The following is a 19,356-nucleotide window of genomic DNA, read 5'->3' as shown; positions in this document are numbered from 1 at the left end:
GTGCCTGGTGAGGCCAAGTGGGCAAACGAATCAAACTCCCACTCATCCTACTCCGTACATCCAACCCCTGTTACGCAGAACCCCTCCAAAACGGCCCCCGATTCCGCGGTGCAGCTTTGGCCTTGTTCTTACCCCTGCCGCCACCGCCGCCCCCGTCCTGGACGGGATGACTCTTTTCCCACGCCTCGTCGTCGGCGTACGCCTCCATGGCGGCGGCGAGGTCGTAGCCGACCTGCTCGAGGTACAGCACGGCGACGTCGTAGTCGGAGACTTTGCAGCCCGTCATGAAGCGGCGGATGCGGCTCTTGCGCAGCTCCTCCTCCTCGCCCTCGACGGGCCGCGGGGAGAGGCTGACGCCGGCGGCGTAGTAGGCGCCCGGGATGAGGACGGTGCGGCGGCCATGGAGGAGGTGGTCACTGGTGATGTTGTTGCTGCGGCGGAGGACGCCGGCGGGGACGCCATAGCGGAGGGAGAGGGAGGCGATTGTGTCCGTGTCGTGGTTGAGGAAGTGGAGGGTGTCCTCTGGGGGCGTGGCGGTTGAGGAGGAGGAGGAGGAGCCGCTGCTCTTTTCGTTGAGATCTTCGGCGCCGGCGTCGGGTGAGGTGTATGTGTACGGTGGGGGGCAGGGGCCGCCGGGGCGCCGGAGGAGAGGTGGTGGGTTGGCGGGAAGGAGGTGTATGACGGCGGGTCTTTGAGGTTCAGGGGCAGCACTGAGGGCGCTGTGGATGTCTGGCAGTATGGGCAGTAGGATGCGAAGCGGGTGTTTTCCTGTATTACTGGTCAGCGTCCTGTTTGCAGTGGCGGGATTCGTAAAATATGAGCATTGCCTGGCGGACGCACATGGATACAGTTCCCGCAGATTACACGAGCGCAGCACTCGAGTCGCCTGTCGTCCGGGAGAGGCTTCTCGGTGGCGGCGCTGTACCTCGGCACGGAGCTGAGGAGCTTCGCGCAGGTACAGCAAGCTTCATCGGATGCGTTTATGGCCGCGTCGGTGACCTTCATGATTTTGGAGATGGCCGGGGGGTTTACGATTATTTCGCTTCTTCGTCTACCTTGAGTATTCCAGCAAGATGGTCAAGAAAGCCTGCATGACGCGTTTCCTGCGAATTCAAGGAGATATCGACGGGCCGGGAAGTTGCGTGAACCTTAGTCCGCAACGATGAGCCGTTGAACGGCCTGGTGTCACGGGCTCGAGGGACCCCATCCCCGCTGTCTTGCCACCCCCACTACTCCACACCGCCACCGCGGCCGAGTCGGCCGGCGTTTCGACTGGCGTCTTCCATCCGGTCGGGCAATTCAGCTAGCCACTGATAAGCGAGCACAGACTGAACGGGTGGCTCGTCCTCTGCGTAAGACGATGATAACCCTTTTACGCTTGATCAATTTCCGAGCTGACGATGGCTGTGCCTGGACTACAGGTTCGATCCTTTCAACGACTTGTTCAACGCGGTGCATGATAACCTAGAAATGAGATGCGTATGAATATTCTGAGTCTGCTTTGGTATGGCACTGGGCAGAAGACATGCGGTGTAAAAATGGTTTCAAGAAATGGTGAAAGACTTCACGACGTAAGTAAGTAGCTAGGGAATGAACAAGATACGTGCAATGTGTTCCTCAACTCGACAGTATCCGGAAAGGGTGATCTACGGATTTTTCTCGCACCTTTATTTTCCATATTGTCTGTCTTATGCGCTGCCTCACATGGCTTCGATCAACTATCGATTGTGCCCATATAGAATTATCAGCGGCCAGCCAGCTAGCTCTCAATTCCCGCGTCGTCATTTCTCAGCGCGGCCTTGGACTGATTCAAAAGTTAGCATTGTGAGAGGGAGTGGAAGATGGTGTAAGGAAAAAAAGAAAAGAAAACGAAGATTAAAGGGACAAGGTGAAATAGAATAAAAGACTATCATCCATAGGGAATCGACCAAAGGATAGCTTAAGTGAGACTCGACGGTTTCTGAGTTAGTACATCGACTCTCCCCAGGTACCCCTCGGCCATGTTCCCCTTGTGTCTCTTATGACAAGAGACAAAGATGAATCGACCCAAGTACCTCACTTCCTCCTTCCCTGGCAGCAGTAGATGAATACACGCTGGACGGTATACTTGTGCTGGATACTAGGTGTACCCCACGCAAAAGGAATTGATCGGGTGCTTGAAACATGGAAACACCATCATTACCTGGTATGTACTATAGCCAACACTGAATCTCTCGATGATTCTAAACATTACTGGATGAAAGTATTTCAAGCATTCGCGCTCACATCTTGCACCGGTTTATCAGACCTGCGAGAGGCCCTCCACATCCCACCTCCCCGAGAGCTTGCCCCTTACCATGAGAGAAACCAGCGACTCGCCTTCGCTGGACACTTGATTCATCCAGCTCATTCTCTAGACCTAGAACCGTATCAAACTCCCTCGCCGACGTTACTACACAAGCGGTTGATTAACCACGTCACGAATACCAAGCAACACGCCTCCTTGGCCTCTTGCGAGCCAAGTTTCTCTACGTACGTACGTCCGTCCGTCCCAACCAACATCTTGAATCCCAGACCCAGCCCAGACCCAAGAGCGCCTCTTCTTTCAAGCCGACCGCCGTTCCGAAACCCCGTCTCCACCGCCCGGACCTCCCGGGCTCCTGAGTCCTGACGCCTCCCCTTCCTTCCGTGAGTGTTCCGGAATCCATTCCCCGTTCACCTTGACCCCCCCCTCTTGGTTCTCCATCTCTGCAACTATCTGCCCCAAACAGGCATCTCTCTTACAAACCTTGCATGCAAGAAGAGAAAAAACGTCCCCAGTCTCACACATTGAACAAGCCAACCATCCTCTCTACAGTCAAATAAAAGTCCTACTTACGTAATTCCGGATGCCTTCAGTGGGAACGACTAGACCTGAGCCCAACCTCCTCTCTCTCTCTACCGCCCCCAATGATCCATCTCCCGCAGTTACGGTGGACCAGGTTTCTCAGCTTCGAATGGGTTGTCATTAGGTGATGGAAATTACCCACTTGCCCCGGTCACAAGACAGACGCACGAACCGTAACCCACTGTAGCAAGGGCAGCAATGATATGCAATCACTCAAATCAAACAAAACGGGGGGGTCCAGTGCCCCAGATTCTTTCCCCGTCTTTCTAATATCAATCTCACAAAGGTTCCAGACCGGGGGGGGGGGGCACAGCCGTTTCCATACGTACACTACTCCGTACACCTTGTCACCTACCAATAGACCCGCCACTTTCAATGTAGGCAGGCACGGCGGGCAGGTTCCATGTCAGTGAGTGCCGAACTCACAGTCATCACTTGTCCAAAACAGCCCTCTCTCTCAGACACTTGGCACCGTGAAATATGCTCTTACTAAACCAGAATCTCGCATGTGTCACTTCCAAATCAGCTTACCGAAACCCGACAAGCCAAGAAAACGCAAATATGTAATCCTTACCGCAGGGGGGGAAAAGGTCCCAAACGTCTTGGGAACGAAAAAGGTTCATATGATTCCAAACCCTTTCACATTCTATGACCAAAAAGAATCCAGGAACACGCAGCTCGGATCAAGGAACCCCCCGGCCCCTTCCCCTTCATCCGGGCTCGTCCCTTTCGATCCGAGTAGAGAGAGAGAGAGAGAGAGAGAGAGAGAGAGAGAGAGGCTCATCGGGACTCGTAATGCTAAGGAAACGATACACACCCAGAAAATTTTTGGTAAAAACCTGAAGCTCCCAGTCCCATTTCCCCTAGCCTTTCCGCTCCGCACATTATCCTGTATACCTTATGCTCTCCTCCACGTGTCTTCACCCTCGCTTCGAACCCAACCAGGAAAAGCTCTTGGCCATTACCTAAACCCCCAATAAAGACGTCACATGAATGTGACCAACACTGCTTCCTTTGGTCGCAGATGCCGAGATAAGAAGCCAATCGAACTACAAGAACGAAATCCGTAACAGCAAACACGCAATCCTCGCCGGCTCGCTCGTAATAATGACGCCTTTCTCACAAAATAAGGTAGTATCATATTCACAGTGAAGAAAGGTATACCAAAAAAAAAAAGCTTGAGCAAAAAAGGTAGTCACTTCAACTCAATCCAAGCCAATAAAGACCCTATATACGGAACCGAGTCCGATGCCCGTTCGCCCCGTCTTGTCCCAGACGCGCGGCAGCCACAAGTGGGCGCGGGTTTGTCCATTTCCCTTCCAGATGCCTCCGTGTTCCCACATCTTCCGCCGTCGGCCGATTTGGACCTCACGCCGGGGGGCCCCTGGCAACGACAAGCCATCAGTCCCAAAACCATAGACACCTTGCAAATGATGAGTGACGCTTGCTTCACGGAGAAGATTTCAAACAATATCCATTTCACCCAAAAGTTGAAGACTCTTTTTTTTTTTGAAATCCGAAATAGAAAAACTTTTTTTGGTTCCGCCTGTATCCTATACACCATCAACTATGCGATGTGTTTGTGAATGATGATGAAAAACAAACGCCATTAAAAACAAGCGCGGGGCTCCTTTACGGAAAACTTCCCGGCATATAAAAACATGAAAATAAAAGACAAGTACTGCAGGCCGCCTAACCTCCCGTGGGGTATTTCCGCCGCCCAGTTTTGACTGTCCATATTTCGAAAGAGACAAAAAATGATTTTGTTGGTAACTTTTTTATGTCGTGATCGCATTTCCCCGTAGATGACCGCACAGCGCGGGTATTGGAAGCCATCTTGAAATTTTTGTTTCCCCTCGCTGGTGTTTGTTGTAGTTAAGGACGCCGCCGTAGGCTTCGCCCAGAAAACAATCTCGCCGTCCGAATGCTGATGTCGTGTCGTCTCGGGTATCGAGTTTTCTTCGCTCCCCGCAAACCTCCCATGTTCACATGATTAAATTTCCTTTTTTTTCTTTCTTTTTTGAACCATGACAGCGACCATATAGGCCTTCTGAAAACAAATTTGGACAAATCCTCCTCTTTGATCACACCGATCTCCATCCATGTGTAGGTGTCGAAGATTTCGATTCTTACACCGAGGGGGCGTAAGGTTACCGCATGTTGCTCGTATCGAAAGAGAATTGTGATGGGAAGGCCATGCTGGCGCTCAGTCCGAAGGGATCCCAATCAATGCCGGTATCCAAGAGCTGCGTCATGGAGGGGTATGCACCCTGGGTGGTGTGGGCAGGTTGTGTAGGCTCGGCCTGAGACGTCATGTGCTGGCCGTGGCCGGGACCAACGGAGTTTGGCGAAGTCATCATGTGCTGTGGTGCGTCGCCAGAGAAGCCGCTGGGATATGGTCCAGGTCCGCTTGGTGTGTCGATCTCGGAATCTTCGATCATGTCCGCTGGAGCATCATACTCTTGTTCTAAGCTTGGTGTTAGGAATAAGACGGCAAGATTCATCGATAGATAAGGGCAGTTGACTTACCTAGCTGCTCAATGTGGTTCTGGAACCCAGGTGTTGGGTAGTATGAACCGTTGTTGCCGACGCGAGGAGGGCCGCCAGACATCATGTGAGCTCGAGCGGCGGGGTTCATAGGACCCATGGGGCTGAGCTGAGACTTCATGGACGGTGCCATGCCAGGACGAAGCGGTCCATGGTCAGAGGCTGCCGGCGAAAGCGCTTGCTGGCCGCCATACGGCGCCGTGCTTGATGGCGAGTTGGAGTGTGATGAAGGGGTGGGCCGGCCCTTTGGTGAAGCAGCAGAGTGGGCTGCTTGTATCGGCGGAGGCAGAGGGCTGATGCCGGGCTCCAGCTTTGGGGCGATGCTCGAATTGGATCGGCGGGACTGGTGATGTCGGTTCAGGATAGCTCGCTGGATAGGCGGTGGCTGGACCATGTTTTGAGGAGCATGAGTCGGCCCCAAGTTGGGGCTGCCAGTTTTGGCACGAAGCTCAGCTTGAACATCGATGCCTGATAGACTGTTAATACCAAAGGCATCTCAAGCAATTGAAGCAATGTCGACGTACCTTTCTCCAAGAGGATGCGTTCCAACAAGGAGTTCTTGTAGCGCAGCATCAGACACTCATCGGCAGCAGTGCGATGAGCGGCCTGAAGGTTGTGCAGGTTGGACTCATGAACACGGATGGCTTCCTCGAGCTGTTTGATGTACTCCGTGCGACGCTCGCGGAAGGCAGCTTGAGCCTGGCGGTTGCGTTGCTTACGCTCCTCGGATGTAGCGTAGATCTTGGGGTAAACAGTTAGCCTTCCTGTCGAGCGGGAGTTGAGATAGGACCAAACAAGGTTTCGTCCCAGGTGAAACCTTAAGATTGTGTGACACAGACGAAAGTCTGGGGAAGTTGTGGTGTTGATAGGGAACAATGGACACACACAAAAGGTCGCACACTTAAGTGAAGGTGTTGATGCTGAGATATGTAATGAGGGAGTAGGAGTTACTCACAGGCTTACGGCCACCCTTTCGCTTTGGTTGCTGGCCCTCGGCAGCACCATTGGCATTGTTTGAAGTGCCATTAGGCGCAGGCTGGTGTTCGCCCTCGGGACTAGAACCCACGGTCTCTGGAGTATCCTCCTTGACGGGATCTTTGTTGTCGATGGACATCTTATCTGCCATGCCTTATCTGGTCCGGGGGTTGAGGCAGGTTGCCGGTCGGCGTAGGCGGCAGCGGCAGCGGCAGCGTGAGCGGCGGCGGCAACGCAAGTACGGGAGGATCTGGATCTGGATCTGTAGATAGGACGCCGTTGTGACGTCGCGTGTTCCACACTCCCAGCCCTACGATGTTCTGGAAGTGTTCGTTGTATGGGTGTTTGGCACTTCTCGCGCGTGGTTGCGGGCGCAAAAGAGATGACAAGCAGGGACGGGGTCGTAAAAAATTGCCCGAAAAAGGGATATCCGGGGGAGAAGTTGCCAGTGGCGCCTACGAGCGCCCGCACGGGAATTGGGGCGAAACCGCCAGCGTGGTAGAGGGGGACTTGGAAAGGGTGGGAGAATCTAAACAGCCGCGAGATAAGGTACGGAGCGGTGCGCTGCTGAGACTGTGACTGGGGAGAAAGGCATCCAAGCGGGCGCAATTGAGCTTCAGTTGAATCTTTGACAGCTTGTTTTTGCCAGCCCAGAGATAAGGGACGCAGCGATGAGAGGTTGCAGTGTGTAAGGAAATGGAAGAGAGCGGCGGTCTTTTATGTAATGATAATAAACTGGCAGCTTGAGGGGGGGCGCACTCCAGCCATTCGCCTAGACCCAGACTTTGCGGCTTGCTAGACACCACCGAGCAGGGCCGCCGGCGTGGGAGTGGGCGTGCAGCGACGAGCGGAGAGGGGTGAGTGATGAGGGATGGATGGGATGGGATGGGTGACTGGTGACAGTGAGAAGAGACGGTGGGGATGGAGGGGATTCAAGGAGGAGGAGGAGGGGGGTGTGAGTACGGATACGTATGAATGTCCTTCTTGAGAGGAGAGATCAGGAGAAGACTTCCGACTGTGAGAGAGAGAGGGAACGAGGGGGTGTGTGGGGAACAGGCTGTAGGCCAAGCCTGACCGGGTCGTTGTTCCTGTTAAAAAGGACGGGATGTTCTGCTTCACAACGTCCACACAGCTTGACAGGATGGGACCTGCTTGTCTCTTCTCTTTTCCTTGCGGTTTGTGTGTCTTGGTTCTCTCCCACGGTCTTCCCCACGTTTTGGTGCAGATGCTGTGCAGACACACAGACAACCGGATGTTCAATTCGTATGGGTGAGAGGACCAAGCCTCTTTTTTCTCTCACCTAGGGTCTCTGTAACTGGTTGTCTCGATCTCTCTAGACCACGCACACACGCACACACACACACACACTTATGAGAGCTGAGTGGCTGGTTGAGTTGGATTGGTGGTGGCTGCTCCGAAACGTGAGATGGCGAAACAGAGAGAGGAAAGAGGATCGGGTGAGCAGCAGCAGACGACGAACGATGAAGGGTGTGCGGTGGCAGAATCTGTTGCCTCTTTCTCTCTTTCGACGATCCAAACGCAGCTGGGGTCGGTATGTTGTGGCACCTTTGACGACGACCAGCCAGCAAGCACGAGACGATGATGCTTGAAGGATGGATGGATGAGAGGGTCAATGGGACGATATGTCGCTCCAATGGTGAAGGTAACCCAACAAGGGAAAGAGGGAACAGGAAGGTCAACTCGGGCCTGGTGCTGGTGCTGGTGCTGGTGCTGGTGGACGGTTTGCTGCAAAAAGCCCCCCAACCGATGCTTCGCGCCCCTCGCCTCAGCTTCCCGAACTCAGCTCCAACGACGATGCAGTTCGCTGGACTGGATAAGTTGCGCGGATGCTGCGCCAGCTCAGTTGAACCCCGCTTCTCACGCTCACGGTGGAGGGAAGGGGATGTGGAAGGTGAGAGGGGTTGTAGAGGTAGGTGTGCGTCTCTTTTCTCTGGGCTCCGGCTCTGGGCGTGATGATGGCTTGCTGCACGATGTCGCTGTAGCGCTGTCTCGGCCTCCCGTCGTTCGTTTGGTTGTAGACTTGTTGACGGCTCGTACGGATTTCAACGGCGTTTCGATGTGCCCTGCATCCCTTCTTTGGGTACTCGCAGATCAGGTGTCCTTTCTCCAAGGACCAAAGGTCAAGTTCAATGATGTATAGAATCGTTTGGGAAGGCCAGAAAAGCTTTTCAAAACCCTTTTCCACCAACAACCTGCCAACGGGGTGGGACTCTTCTTGGTTATATGGCATTGGAGAACCCAGGACGGGTGCGGAGTACTTGATTGGAAGTCACTTTTGCTGTCCAGCTGTTACTGCGTACCTAGAATGTGGCCCCCCCTAGAACCACACACACCCCTGGCCAAGTTCCCAACTGGCATGTTTTTGTGGCACACGAAGCATTAACATGAGCATTCGTCCCGTGGAAAAAAAGGTGGGAAGCTGGGCCAGAAACCAAGGCACTTGCCTCGTCCTGTAAAGTGGGCAATTATTGGCCCAGAACCTCCTTTTCATCCAAGGCAGTCCAAGGCCAAGGGTGTCAGCGACGACCACCGGTCTGAAGTCTTTGGGAGGAGTCTGTGGGCAGGAGCCACTGCCTACTATGCAGCACTTCGTAGCATGTACTCCGTACACTAGGAGCCTGAGCCTGAGCCTGAGCCTGAGGTGGCTGTTGAGCTGTTCATCGCGCCCTACGCGATATTGTGCCGGGCAGCCTATTTCCTTTGACGGCTTGACCAGTGACCACCACCAAAAAGCTTGAGTTCCTCGATTCTCATCACGTTCCTGAAGTAATTCGAGGTCCCGTGCCGTCTGACCAGGACCTGCCCGCACCATCTCTTGGCTTTTTGGGCTCCCATTGCTCTCTCTCTCTCTCTCTCTCTCTTGAAGTCGAAGCTCAAGGAAGGGGTCATGTTGGGGAACCTTGCCCCCAATCACCGTCACGACACCCCCAAAAGAGAGGTCTTCTTCGTCGGATCGTTGCGGCAAGGTTCGAATACGGCACACTTTGCCAAGCCTAGACATGCAACGCAACACCTGCTCCAGGGAAACTAATTGCTGACTCGGAGATGTGAGTTTTGCGGTTGCATTCGTGACAGACATGGACAGTATCCATAGGTTGATGTGCTTGCGCGGTTGCCAACCTGATACCATACCAAAGGTCAATCAAGTCCATCCAGTAGACCGGAATCGAGCATCCATCCGCGCGTGTAAGAAAGGGGGCGGCAGTAGGTACGGATACTTCGTACGGCTACTCGAAATGCATCGTTGATGCAAGATGCAATTGCCCGCCATTTGACCCATCTGCCCAGGTCCACCGTTCAAGGCTGGCGGATTGTGATGATCGCAGAGGAACCCAAACAGTGATGCAATGTTAAACTTCCATCAAGACCAATCTCCCACACTCCGATTCGGAGATGCTCCACAGGCATTTCCCTGCGTAGCCAAAATTCGTCAACAAGACCAAGTGACACAGACTGGTTCTGTCATTGAACCACGGTTGAGGCATCATCACCACGATCGACCATCCTTGGCGCAAAGGAAAAAGAGGTCATTTCACCCAGCCCTTCCAGACGCAGAACGTCCCAGGCCAGGCGTGCCCTCGCGGCAGGCCGGCGTCGCTGGCGACTGGTCGCACTCGCTGGGCTTGGGGTCATCAGACGAAGCTGGGGCCGGGCTTTGAACAGGAGCGGAGCCACGTTCGCAATCGATCAAATTTTTAGATCACCTGAGCTCCAGCCAGGCATCCGGGCGGCGGAGAGCTCCAACCTCAGACCTGGTTGTTGTCCAGTCCAGTTGCGCGGCACTCTCACACACACCAAAAACCAGCGCCCCTCCATCAATGTGGCATTTCTGGAGGTACCTGCGCAAGATGTACCTCTGGCTGGCGAAACGTTAGAAACGTTTCGATGGCCGTCAACAAAACAAAGGGTGCGGGTGTGGTGCCTGTCGGTCTCTGCGAAAAAAGCTGCGTAGATATTTCCGAGTTGTGTCCTCCAGTCGGAATGAGGCTGAGATGCATGATTTGGGAACCGGAGCCCCCATAAACTTGAAGATAAGAAGCATTCAAAAAAAACCTATCCTTACCCCAGCTGATGATCGCCAATTGGGGGTCTTCGACAAGGCAGAAGGAGCATTTGTTAGATTGGCATCCTTTCCCCCCCACGGTCTGAAGGCTGAAGGCTGAAGCATCTGGTGGACCGTCTAGGCGTTGGCATCACACCCAGGCTTCGACCACGGCGGTACCGATGCGGTGATCAGCGACGGGCAGCATTGGGAAGTGCTGTAGGTTGCAACAGCCCTGAAAGCGTTTTTGCAGGCTTGTTGGCTTGCAGCACAGATTGGCACGAATTGGCAGCCCCCAAAAGGCCTAGCGACATTTGGACGGTATCCCTGCGAGACTGCGCGGTAAGGCAACGTTAGCGACCACACTAACGGATGCCTGCCTCAGATCCTTGAGAATGCAGAATTTGCATCTCCGCGGAGCACCCCTCTTCAGTCGTGACGCAGGCTACAGCAGGTCGAACGCGGTTGAAGTTGGTGTGGTGGTCTATCCTGGTGTGGGAAAGGTTTGGGAGAACAGGAAAAAAAAGGAAAAAAAAGAATTGGCGGCCAATAATTGAACGATTTTGTTGCCCATCCAAGACAAAACGCACGCCTCTCATTGTTACGGCAGGACCCGAGCATTCGGGAGAGGGCGATGGCGGCGGCGTTTCGTCACACCTTCATTCATGCTACAGCTGCGATGTTGAAATATTTTTCCAACCCTCCGTCATGCTTGGAGATGTTCTCCAAAAAACAACCCCCAACGCTTGATACACTCCAACTCTTTGGTTTGGGTTGGCGGCTGGTCCGACCTCGTCTGACTTTTTTCGAGCATAGCCGCCAAAGTTCGTCTTTTCGCCATAGATTGGGACACCGTCACCAGCACGGAAGCCAAGACTTGTCGGTCGCAAACGACTTGTTGAGTTGGCAGTCGATCAGACCGTGCAAGTGCAGTAATTGCATCGTCCGTCGTTCGTCGTCCGTCGTCCGTCGTCTGTCGTCTGTCGTCTGTTGGTCGACGGTCACGGGAAAGTCGCCCACCTCATTTGGTGGCTCCGTTCAGGTGACCGTCTGGACGAATTGGTCCTGGCGTCGGATCGGGGGCCCGGGTGGTCCGAGCTTTTGTATGTACGGATATGTGATGCATCTGAAAAAACTGAGCAAAATAAAGAGTGGGGACGTTCCCATGTTCTAGAAAACTTCTAGTCTCGAGACTAAACCGGGCAAGTTGCCAAGTCCTCTTAGTCTCCGAGTTCCGGACCATTTCCGCGCAGCGCGGTCCTGCCATCGTTCGCCGCGGCATCCGAACATCGGAAAGCCAATGGTCTGACACAAAAGCCAAAAGGACCTTCCGCCGCGTCGCATTCAGTCGCACTCGTTCCTCCCACGCTCCCTTCCCTCCTCTGTTCCAAGTTCCTGCAACGTAACTCATCCCATCCCGAACTTGGTACGCGAAGCCCTAGGGCGGGGCGCTCTCCTCTGTGCCAGTGCCTCAGCCAGTGCCTCTCTACCACGGTGGACCGCGCTGGTGGAGTAGGGAAGACGGGGAGGGTATTCCTTCAGACGCAAGTCTTGTCGTTTCATTGCCTCTTTGGGCCAAGCTCATCGAGGTGTGTGGGAGGGGGTAGCTGGCCGCCGGCCGCTGCTGCTCATGTCAGCACCTGGCACGCCGCACGTAGTGTAGCACTCCAACGGTCATCGCAAACACCATGTGCAGCAGTCAATAGTCTAGACTGCAGCGCGGTTACGTCGGTCAGTCAGGTGACGAGGTTGACGAGGATCGCGAAGCCCCCAGGTACCAACACAGATACCCGTCAAGGTTCGCGAGATCGTCACTTTCGGGCGCTGCGGAGGGCGTTCCGGGGAGGCATGAATGAATACCTGCACACTGCAGTACGCAGTAATTAGACATTTGGCATTCCATGGGAACCTTTGTCACGTCGCGATGCTTGGCTTGATGCCTCACAAATAGGCGTTCGGACTACATCCGGGATTTTGCCAAGAGATGTCGATGCCGCCGCGTCCGATGTTCTTAATCTTCAGGCAACACACACACACACCAGTGACACCACCTCAATGTGAAACCTGGTCCGTACCGTGGGACGAAGAGAGATGGTTCGGGAAAATCTGCTCAAATCCCTTTCGTTTCTTTGGGCCAGAGTCATTGTGTTTGGCTCCGTTCGTGATGAGTTTGACGTTGAGCGAGTCAAAGTCAAATCACTGTTTCGAGGAAAGAGATCGCGAGTTAGTGATTCGGCGGCATGTCGGGCAATTCTTCAACGTCTTTTGAGTTCTCAACTGGGCAAGGTCGGTCAACTCTCTAGAGCTCTCTATTAAGTTAAGGGTCGGCGCATTGGCGGCTCAATGCCAACCATGGGTTTCTCTACGTGAACCCTGTCTCCCGACTGTGGACAGCAACTCTCAAGTCGACTGTGGAAGCTTGCAACAGATTCAGCTTTACGATCAAGTCAACACGATGTTACCCGCCATCAAACTGGTCCAGAAATCAAGCAGTTCATAGCCGTCTGAGGAACACAGAAAAGAACCGTGCCGTCAATGCATATCCCACCAACCCCCAGCATGCCGCTAGTCATCCTAGTGAAGAAACAACCAATCACAAACATCCAGCTACCTATATATACTCATTATTGGTCGTAAGAAATCAATCCGGCATGGTGTAGCGGTTAGCATACTCCGCTTTCAATCAATCAAACGATTTAAAGTCCCGGAGAGATCCGAGTTCGACTCTCGGTGTCGGAACACCAAATCTTTTGCCGTTCTCTCGAAGTTCACTTTTTGGCGTTTGTTGGTTTGCGTACATGTTTTTGGGGAATAGGTTGGATGATAACAGCTTAGAGAGCATGGATTGGGGTTAAGGTTTGGCGCTGAGCCGAGTTCGCGTCTTTTGACTCTTACTTATACGTCTCTTGCGCGACTTGATCTAGGCATCATTAGCGAGGTTCTTTGCTACTTCAGTGAGGGACATGCATTCGCATGTGAGCACAATGAGTCTATAATCTAGCCATGTTAGTTGAGCGACCTTGACGTAGGGTCAATTGTTCGGGAATCACTAGCTTGCAGATCTCATACGGGAAGTGGCTATTGACTACGTCCCGGATGAGCATTTCAACTGGGAATCCCTAACTCTTTGGCTCAACTACGTTCAATATGCAGAGTTCCGACCGCCTTAGGTTTCTGCTAGAGAATGATATTATCATTCAGCATCGCCTGGCATTCCCTCGCTTTCAGCCTGAACAATGCAGTAATGAGGCAGGAGTTGTCGCCTCATTGAATCTTGGTGGCAGACTACTGCCGTCCGATACGTGAGGTGTTCAACAAATATAAGCCACCCCGATCATGAAAGTGGTTGGATTAGTAGTTCATGGTGTTCAAGTGACGGTCCTAGATCGCAGTGCTTCTTGACACACACAACCCGGCACGTCCATAGAATCATGTGGAAGGCGAACCCCTGTTGGTCTGGATCAAGGCTTCAGGTTGTCGATCCGCTCCGACTACTGTCAGCCTGGTATTTTGCTGCTGGATCTCGGAATACTTCGATCCATATCTGAGGTGTGCGATTACCTAGGTTCACGTGAGGGGCAGCTTCAGTAGACCATCTCCTACAAATGCAGTGATTTTGAGAATGAAAGATGTAAGGTCTATCAATTATTGGCATCCATTACGATTCGAACCAGTGCTTTTTGCGTTGGTTTTCTGACCAGATGAACTAAATGCTCAGCTCCTCTCCCATGATACGCTTCTCAGGGTATGTCTCTGTCCAGATGCGAAAAGGTATAGCAACCATCTAGAGCGATCAACGAGTTGATCGCTGAGAAGCTGTAGAGATGATCTGTACTGTCAAGGGCCAGTCAAGTACCCTTTGTAACTCAAGAGTTCCCTATTACCAGCTACAAATTCCTGAGGTTCATATTTAAGCAAACACGGACGAACATGAGATTCGATCCGCCCACGTGGAGGAGATCATGGTTGCAAACTTTTTACCACCGTCGTTCCATTCTGTTGCTATAGCATGCTAAATTGTCACTTGTGTACAAATCAAGTAGAGAGTGAGTTTAGATACTGTCGAGTAGAGGAGATCTAATTGCTGATACCATAGGTCTTTCAAAGAAGCTTCTTGGCTACATGTAATCAATCGCCCGGTTTCCTTGACTATGTAAAACCATTGCAGTATAGCATCAACGGCTACCGAGCAAGTGCAAGACCGACCATGTGAATAGGAAAACAAGTCATCAAATCTTGGGGATAATATACACACGCAGATAACTATTCGGAACAAAGAGAGGACGGGGATGAAGCATGCTCGTAGCGTACGATCGGTTCTTCCTCCCGCACCATGATGTTTTAATCGCTCCTTCCTTCTCACAATTCACAAAACAAAACCTCACTTTTTTCTCTCTGCCTCACCAAAGAGAAATCCGCCCCTTGAACCAAAAACAAGGGATTACAAACTCCTACAACATCTCTTTATCCTCCGCATCGCCGCCGACCTACTACCTCTCACATTATCCTCACCAACATCACCACCACCCATCACTCGTCACAACTTTCTACCTTTACGCACCAAAACACACCTCCACCACCACAAAGATGAAGACCAAACGAGCCAACGCCGCCAAAGGCCCCTCGGAAATCCTCTCCGACGCACCAGAAATCACCCGCCAGGAACGCATCGTCATCACCCGCCTCCTCGGCGGCCGCCAGTCCTTCCACGTCAACCCGCTCACAGACAAGGAGATGGCCGTCTTGAAGACCGTAGTCCCGCGCCTCATCAAGGCGTCAAAGGACCCGCGCATGCCGGACGCCGACAGCTTCTTTGACCGCAGCTTTGAGACGCACTTCTTCATCTTTGACGACGCGCTCAGGGTCGTCATGCAGTTGAAGAAGTGGTATGGACCTGTGGTGTCTCACTGAGATGTTTTGATTTTTGATGATAATTTGGGCTTTGCTTTCGATGCCCTTGTCTTCTTGGTCTTTTTTCTTTCTTTCTTTTTCCTTGCGAGGAGAAAAAAATGGGCTGGATTGCTTGCTTTGGCTACTGCTTGTACACGTGTTGGGGGGTTTTCTCACGATTGTTCTGGTAAGTCGAGGCAATGGACCTCAATCTTTTACAAGATCATGCTTCTAACCACTGATAAGCAGGCATCCTGCTCTGCTCGCATTGAAACAAACCTCGGATACGACGGGAACCTCGCGAGGATCATGAGCATCGGGTGGAGGGCACGCAGGGTACCAACCAGGGGAAGTGGGAAAACAACATTGCAGAACCACGACTATTGGGAGGGACTACGGAAGCAGGAGTTAGGCGATACATCCCCACTGTATGCGATCGGCGGGATACAAATACGGAACATCGGTTTAATGAATGTGGTGACTTTGTCCCGTGATGTATGTCCACCTCGAGAAACTTCATATGGGGGAAATGTGACGCTTGCAGGCAACCTGATTTTAATTGTAACCTCCTTCCCAGTTGCGTGAGATTCGCTACATGTGTGTGGGTGTACATCGAGCCCTCTCGTCAGGGAGAGCATTTACTTGATATGTCACGGGTGCGATGATTGCAAAATTTGGATTTGACAGTCCTGGAGTTGAACTCCCGCCGCTCATACTATTTTTCATTCTACATGATATGTCATCTCATTACCGCTCGGATATACACAAAATAAAACCACACGCTTCTCTCAGACCAAAGTCTTACAGCCTACTCGACTTACTCTCATCCATAATCGCACCGCTCATCAACGGCATCTGCTGCTGCTGCTGCTGCTGCTGCTGTTGTTGTTGCAGCACCTGATCCCTCCCGACAACAAGCTCCCGCCCGCCCTTGGTAGTCCACCACGCAACCCCAATCGTAGCCCTCTCGACATCCATCTCGCCACTCACCAGCACCTCCCAGAACCGGTCCCTCACAGGCCGCCGCACTGCCGGGTCCGCGATCTCATTCATCGCCTGCGCCGTCAGCGTCAACCAGTCCTCTACCAATGGCAGCGGCAGGAACGGCAGCGAGTCCACCAGCGTCAGCACGAGCGAGCTCTGCTCCGATAGGACCTCGTCTTGCTCGGCGGTCGCCTCGAGGCCCTTCTCGGCCTGCGCGAGCGCGTCGTGCGTGGCGGGCAGCGGCGCCGTGCCCGCGCCCAGCGCCTTGAAGCGCACCATTTCGAGGAGCGTCTCGGAGAGCTGCGGCTCCGCGAGGGAGATGGGGAAGGGCGGCGAGACAATCTGCATGACCGTCTTGAAGGCCACGCGGAACTGCCGCGTCGAGATTTGCGCCGGGAACGAGGCGAAGAGGGCGTCGATGTAGAAGGGGACGAGGGTGACGGTCAGGGCGCTGTTGTGCGGGCACGAGAGCACCGAGAGGACGGCGCTGTGGGCTGCTTCAAAGAGCTCGACCGTCGTCGCTGTGAGGGCGCCCGTGTGGGTGAGGTAGGCTGTCGCCGGCCGGACAACCAGCGCGTCGCAGGCTTCTGTGGGCATGTTGAGGGGCAGGTGTTCGGCGACGTTGAGGTAGAATAGGTCTAGTGTCCGGTCTAGGGGGCCAGGAGGCACCACCCCGGCGTGAGGTGGCTTCGTCTCCGTGAGGAAAGAGACGGAAGCATCTCCGAATCGTGCGAGGATATCGAGAGAGGTGAGATAGGTAAAGGTATACGCCTGGAAAGCGCTGGCTCCGTGTCTCGACGAGATGAAGAACAGAAACCTCAGAGTGAGCAGTGTCTTGGTCGCGACCTGGGGTCCCATGATATCGTTCCTCATGCGCGGATCAAGAAGACTACGCCCAACAATGGACTGCAGAACAGCGACCGTGGCGTACATTGTCTTCTTCAGCGTCCCCCAGAGAACCGGCCATGTCCCTTCGAGCGTGTTGTGCTCCAACCGCGCCGTCTCATCCGCGGCGTCGACCGTCGACAACGGGTTGCGTTGCCATTGCTGAAACAGCTTTTGCGCAAACTCGAGCAGCGAGTCCTGCGCTTCGAGCACGGCCAATGATTCTGTCGCATTCGTGACAGCAAAGGCCGCCAACCGGGACAGCGGTCCCATGCCGCCCATCAGCGGCTTGCTCTCCATCGCCTGCTGCAGCCTGAACGACGGCGAGGTGGGAGACCACTCCACGAACGGACCATTCTGCTTCACGTCCCTCCGGACGTCCTCCAAGAACCCGCCATCCTGGAACCCGTCCTCTCCCGTGATGGCGAGCACGGCGATGGGTAGTAGTGCGTTGCAGTTGATGGCGGACTGGTGGAACTCGGAGAGGAACGGAAAGACGTAGTTAAGCGCAAGCACGATGGACGCCGAGGCGAAGGACCCGTCCTGGCGCTCCAGCGCGAGGTTCGCGGCCGTGACGACGGCTTCTTCTAGGGTATTGCGCAGACCCCGCGACAGCGAGCGCTTATCGTTGCCCTCCATGCCCATCAGGATACCCGTCAGAACCAGGAGATGCTGCCACCTGTTGGAGCGGTCATCGGCGCCCTTGACCACAGCCCGAACCCACGTCTCGCTGCCGAGTCCGCCACCCTGCCTCGTAGTCGGCGTATGGATCGTGCGGGAATCATTGTTGGCGGCGGAGGCCTTTGCGTCGTCGAGCTCGTTCTGCCGCACCCGTATCGCGGCGCTGTTGTAGATTGAAATGATGCGCAGGCTCGTGCGTAGGCCGTCGCGGCGGTGCCAGATGGCGGGGGCGATGAGGAGCTGGGAGGTGAGGACGCCGAGGTTCAGCGGGTTCGAGAGGGAGGCGAGGAGGTTCACGGTCGAGCCGACGATCTGGTCCGTCTTGCGGTCGTCGTGGACGTTTTGGTACAGCTGCAAGACCGTGTTGAGGAGTCTGTCGGCCGGCATCGTGTCGGGTCGTGTCGTATCGTATCGCGAGAATGGTGAATCATTCGGCGAATATGCTGAGAGATGGAATGAACTCGAGACGGGAGGGGGGTGAATCACGCGACGGGAAGAGACGGTGGTGGAAGAAAAGGTGCGGCGGGTGATGTTGCCGGTGGATTGCGATATCGAAGCCGGTGCCAATAGCAGGACGTTCAGTGGGCGGCGCATTTGCCGAGGCACCTGGAGACCGACGGGACCGCCCCTAAAGCCACACCTCGAGCTTAAGCTGCACCATCCCTGCAACCCCAATTGGCACCTGAAGATCGTCCACTCAACCCTAGCAACATCGTCACCGCGCGCGAACTGCAACTACCTACACACCAACAACCTCCGAAAACCTCGAACAAAAGTCGACGACCTCGTACTACCCTACAACACTAAACCGCATAAATCCTCACCTTCTTCCAACGTCGAATCGAATCGAACCGAAACAGAACACCCGACGCCCCGAACAATGTCGCAAACGGCGCGTGACTACCCGCCGACAAACTACAAGACCCCCTCGTTCCCCAGCATCAACTGGCAGCTCCGCGACCTGACGGACGACCACCGCTGGAGCCTCTTCTACATCGAAGACATTTGGCGCTTCACCGTACTATGGACGACAATCATCTACAGCGTCGTGCACCTCGGCGCCGCGGCCATCACCATCGCCATGCACACCAACAAGCGCGGGTCGCTGACGTACATCTGGGCTGTGCCGCTGCTGTACCTCATCGTGTCGGGCGTGCAGGCGCTGGTCGCGGGCAGTGTTGTTGGGCTGATGTAAGTCTCTGTCTTGTATCTAGCATTCGGGTCAAAGATATGAGTGGAGGGGAGACACAGACAGAGAGAGAGAGTAAGAGAGAGAGGCTAACTTGGGATATTTTGTCACAGCCTAGCTGCGGTTTACCGTGCCGGTTTCTTCTCCATGTCGACTTGGATCCCGTTACTATGGGGCGTCATCAATGTCCTCGTCCTCATCATCGCGTCCTTCACCATTCAAGGTGGTCTATGAACAAGGATACGTACGGCATGAATACACACAAACACCTGTACA

At 54.0% G+C, this 19,356-nt stretch overlaps 5 protein-coding genes and 1 non-coding gene across 6 annotated transcripts; 3 read left to right on the top strand and 3 right to left on the bottom strand.

The window, feature by feature from the left end:
• Window positions 1-70: 70 nt before the first annotated feature.
• N0V96_007930 (uncharacterized protein) lies at window positions 71-1,005 on the bottom strand (the record flags this gene model as incomplete). Its single annotated transcript, XM_065758163.1, has 2 exons — window positions 71-729; window positions 867-1,005. 2 exons carry the CDS (start codon window positions 1,003-1,005, stop codon window positions 71-73), a joined length of 798 nt encoding a protein of 265 aa, XP_065613305.1.
• A 4,011-nt stretch (window positions 1,006-5,016) lies between these two features.
• Window positions 5,017-6,527, bottom strand: N0V96_007929 (uncharacterized protein; the record flags this gene model as incomplete). The annotated part of the gene is made up of 4 exons (XM_053194317.1): window positions 5,017-5,333; window positions 5,396-5,881; window positions 5,938-6,154; window positions 6,369-6,527. The coding sequence occupies 4 exons, from the start codon at window positions 6,525-6,527 to the stop codon at window positions 5,017-5,019; spliced, it is 1,179 nt and encodes a 392-aa protein (XP_053048167.1).
• Window positions 6,528-13,096: 6,569 nt separating this feature from the next.
• On the top strand, window positions 13,097-13,190 carry N0V96_007928. Its single transcript has one exon. It is a non-coding gene; the product is annotated as a tRNA-Glu (tRNA).
• Window positions 13,191-15,038: 1,848 nt separating this feature from the next.
• Window positions 15,039-15,362, top strand: N0V96_007927 (uncharacterized protein; the record flags this gene model as incomplete). The annotated part of the gene is made up of 1 exon (XM_053194316.2): window positions 15,039-15,362. The coding sequence occupies one exon, from the start codon at window positions 15,039-15,041 to the stop codon at window positions 15,360-15,362; it is 324 nt and encodes a 107-aa protein (XP_053048166.2).
• A 780-nt stretch (window positions 15,363-16,142) lies between these two features.
• N0V96_007926 (uncharacterized protein) lies at window positions 16,143-18,278 on the bottom strand (the record flags this gene model as incomplete). The annotated part of the gene is made up of 1 exon (XM_053194315.1): window positions 16,143-18,278. One exon carries the CDS (start codon window positions 18,276-18,278, stop codon window positions 16,143-16,145), a length of 2,136 nt encoding a protein of 711 aa, XP_053048165.1.
• A 493-nt stretch (window positions 18,279-18,771) lies between these two features.
• On the top strand, window positions 18,772-19,314 carry N0V96_007925 (uncharacterized protein; the record flags this gene model as incomplete). Its single annotated transcript, XM_053194314.1, has 2 exons — window positions 18,772-19,082; window positions 19,194-19,314. 2 exons carry the CDS (start codon window positions 18,772-18,774, stop codon window positions 19,312-19,314), a joined length of 432 nt encoding a protein of 143 aa, XP_053048164.1.
• Window positions 19,315-19,356: the final 42 nt, after the last annotated feature.

The sequence above is a fragment of the Colletotrichum fioriniae genome, assembly GCF_027942845.1.
Source record: "Colletotrichum fioriniae strain IMI 355084 chromosome Unknown scaffold_9, whole genome shotgun sequence".
In the NCBI taxonomy this organism is placed as follows: Eukaryota; Fungi; Ascomycota; class Sordariomycetes; order Glomerellales; family Glomerellaceae; genus Colletotrichum; species Colletotrichum fioriniae.
This window is presented reverse-complemented; position numbering and strand designations above follow the sequence as displayed.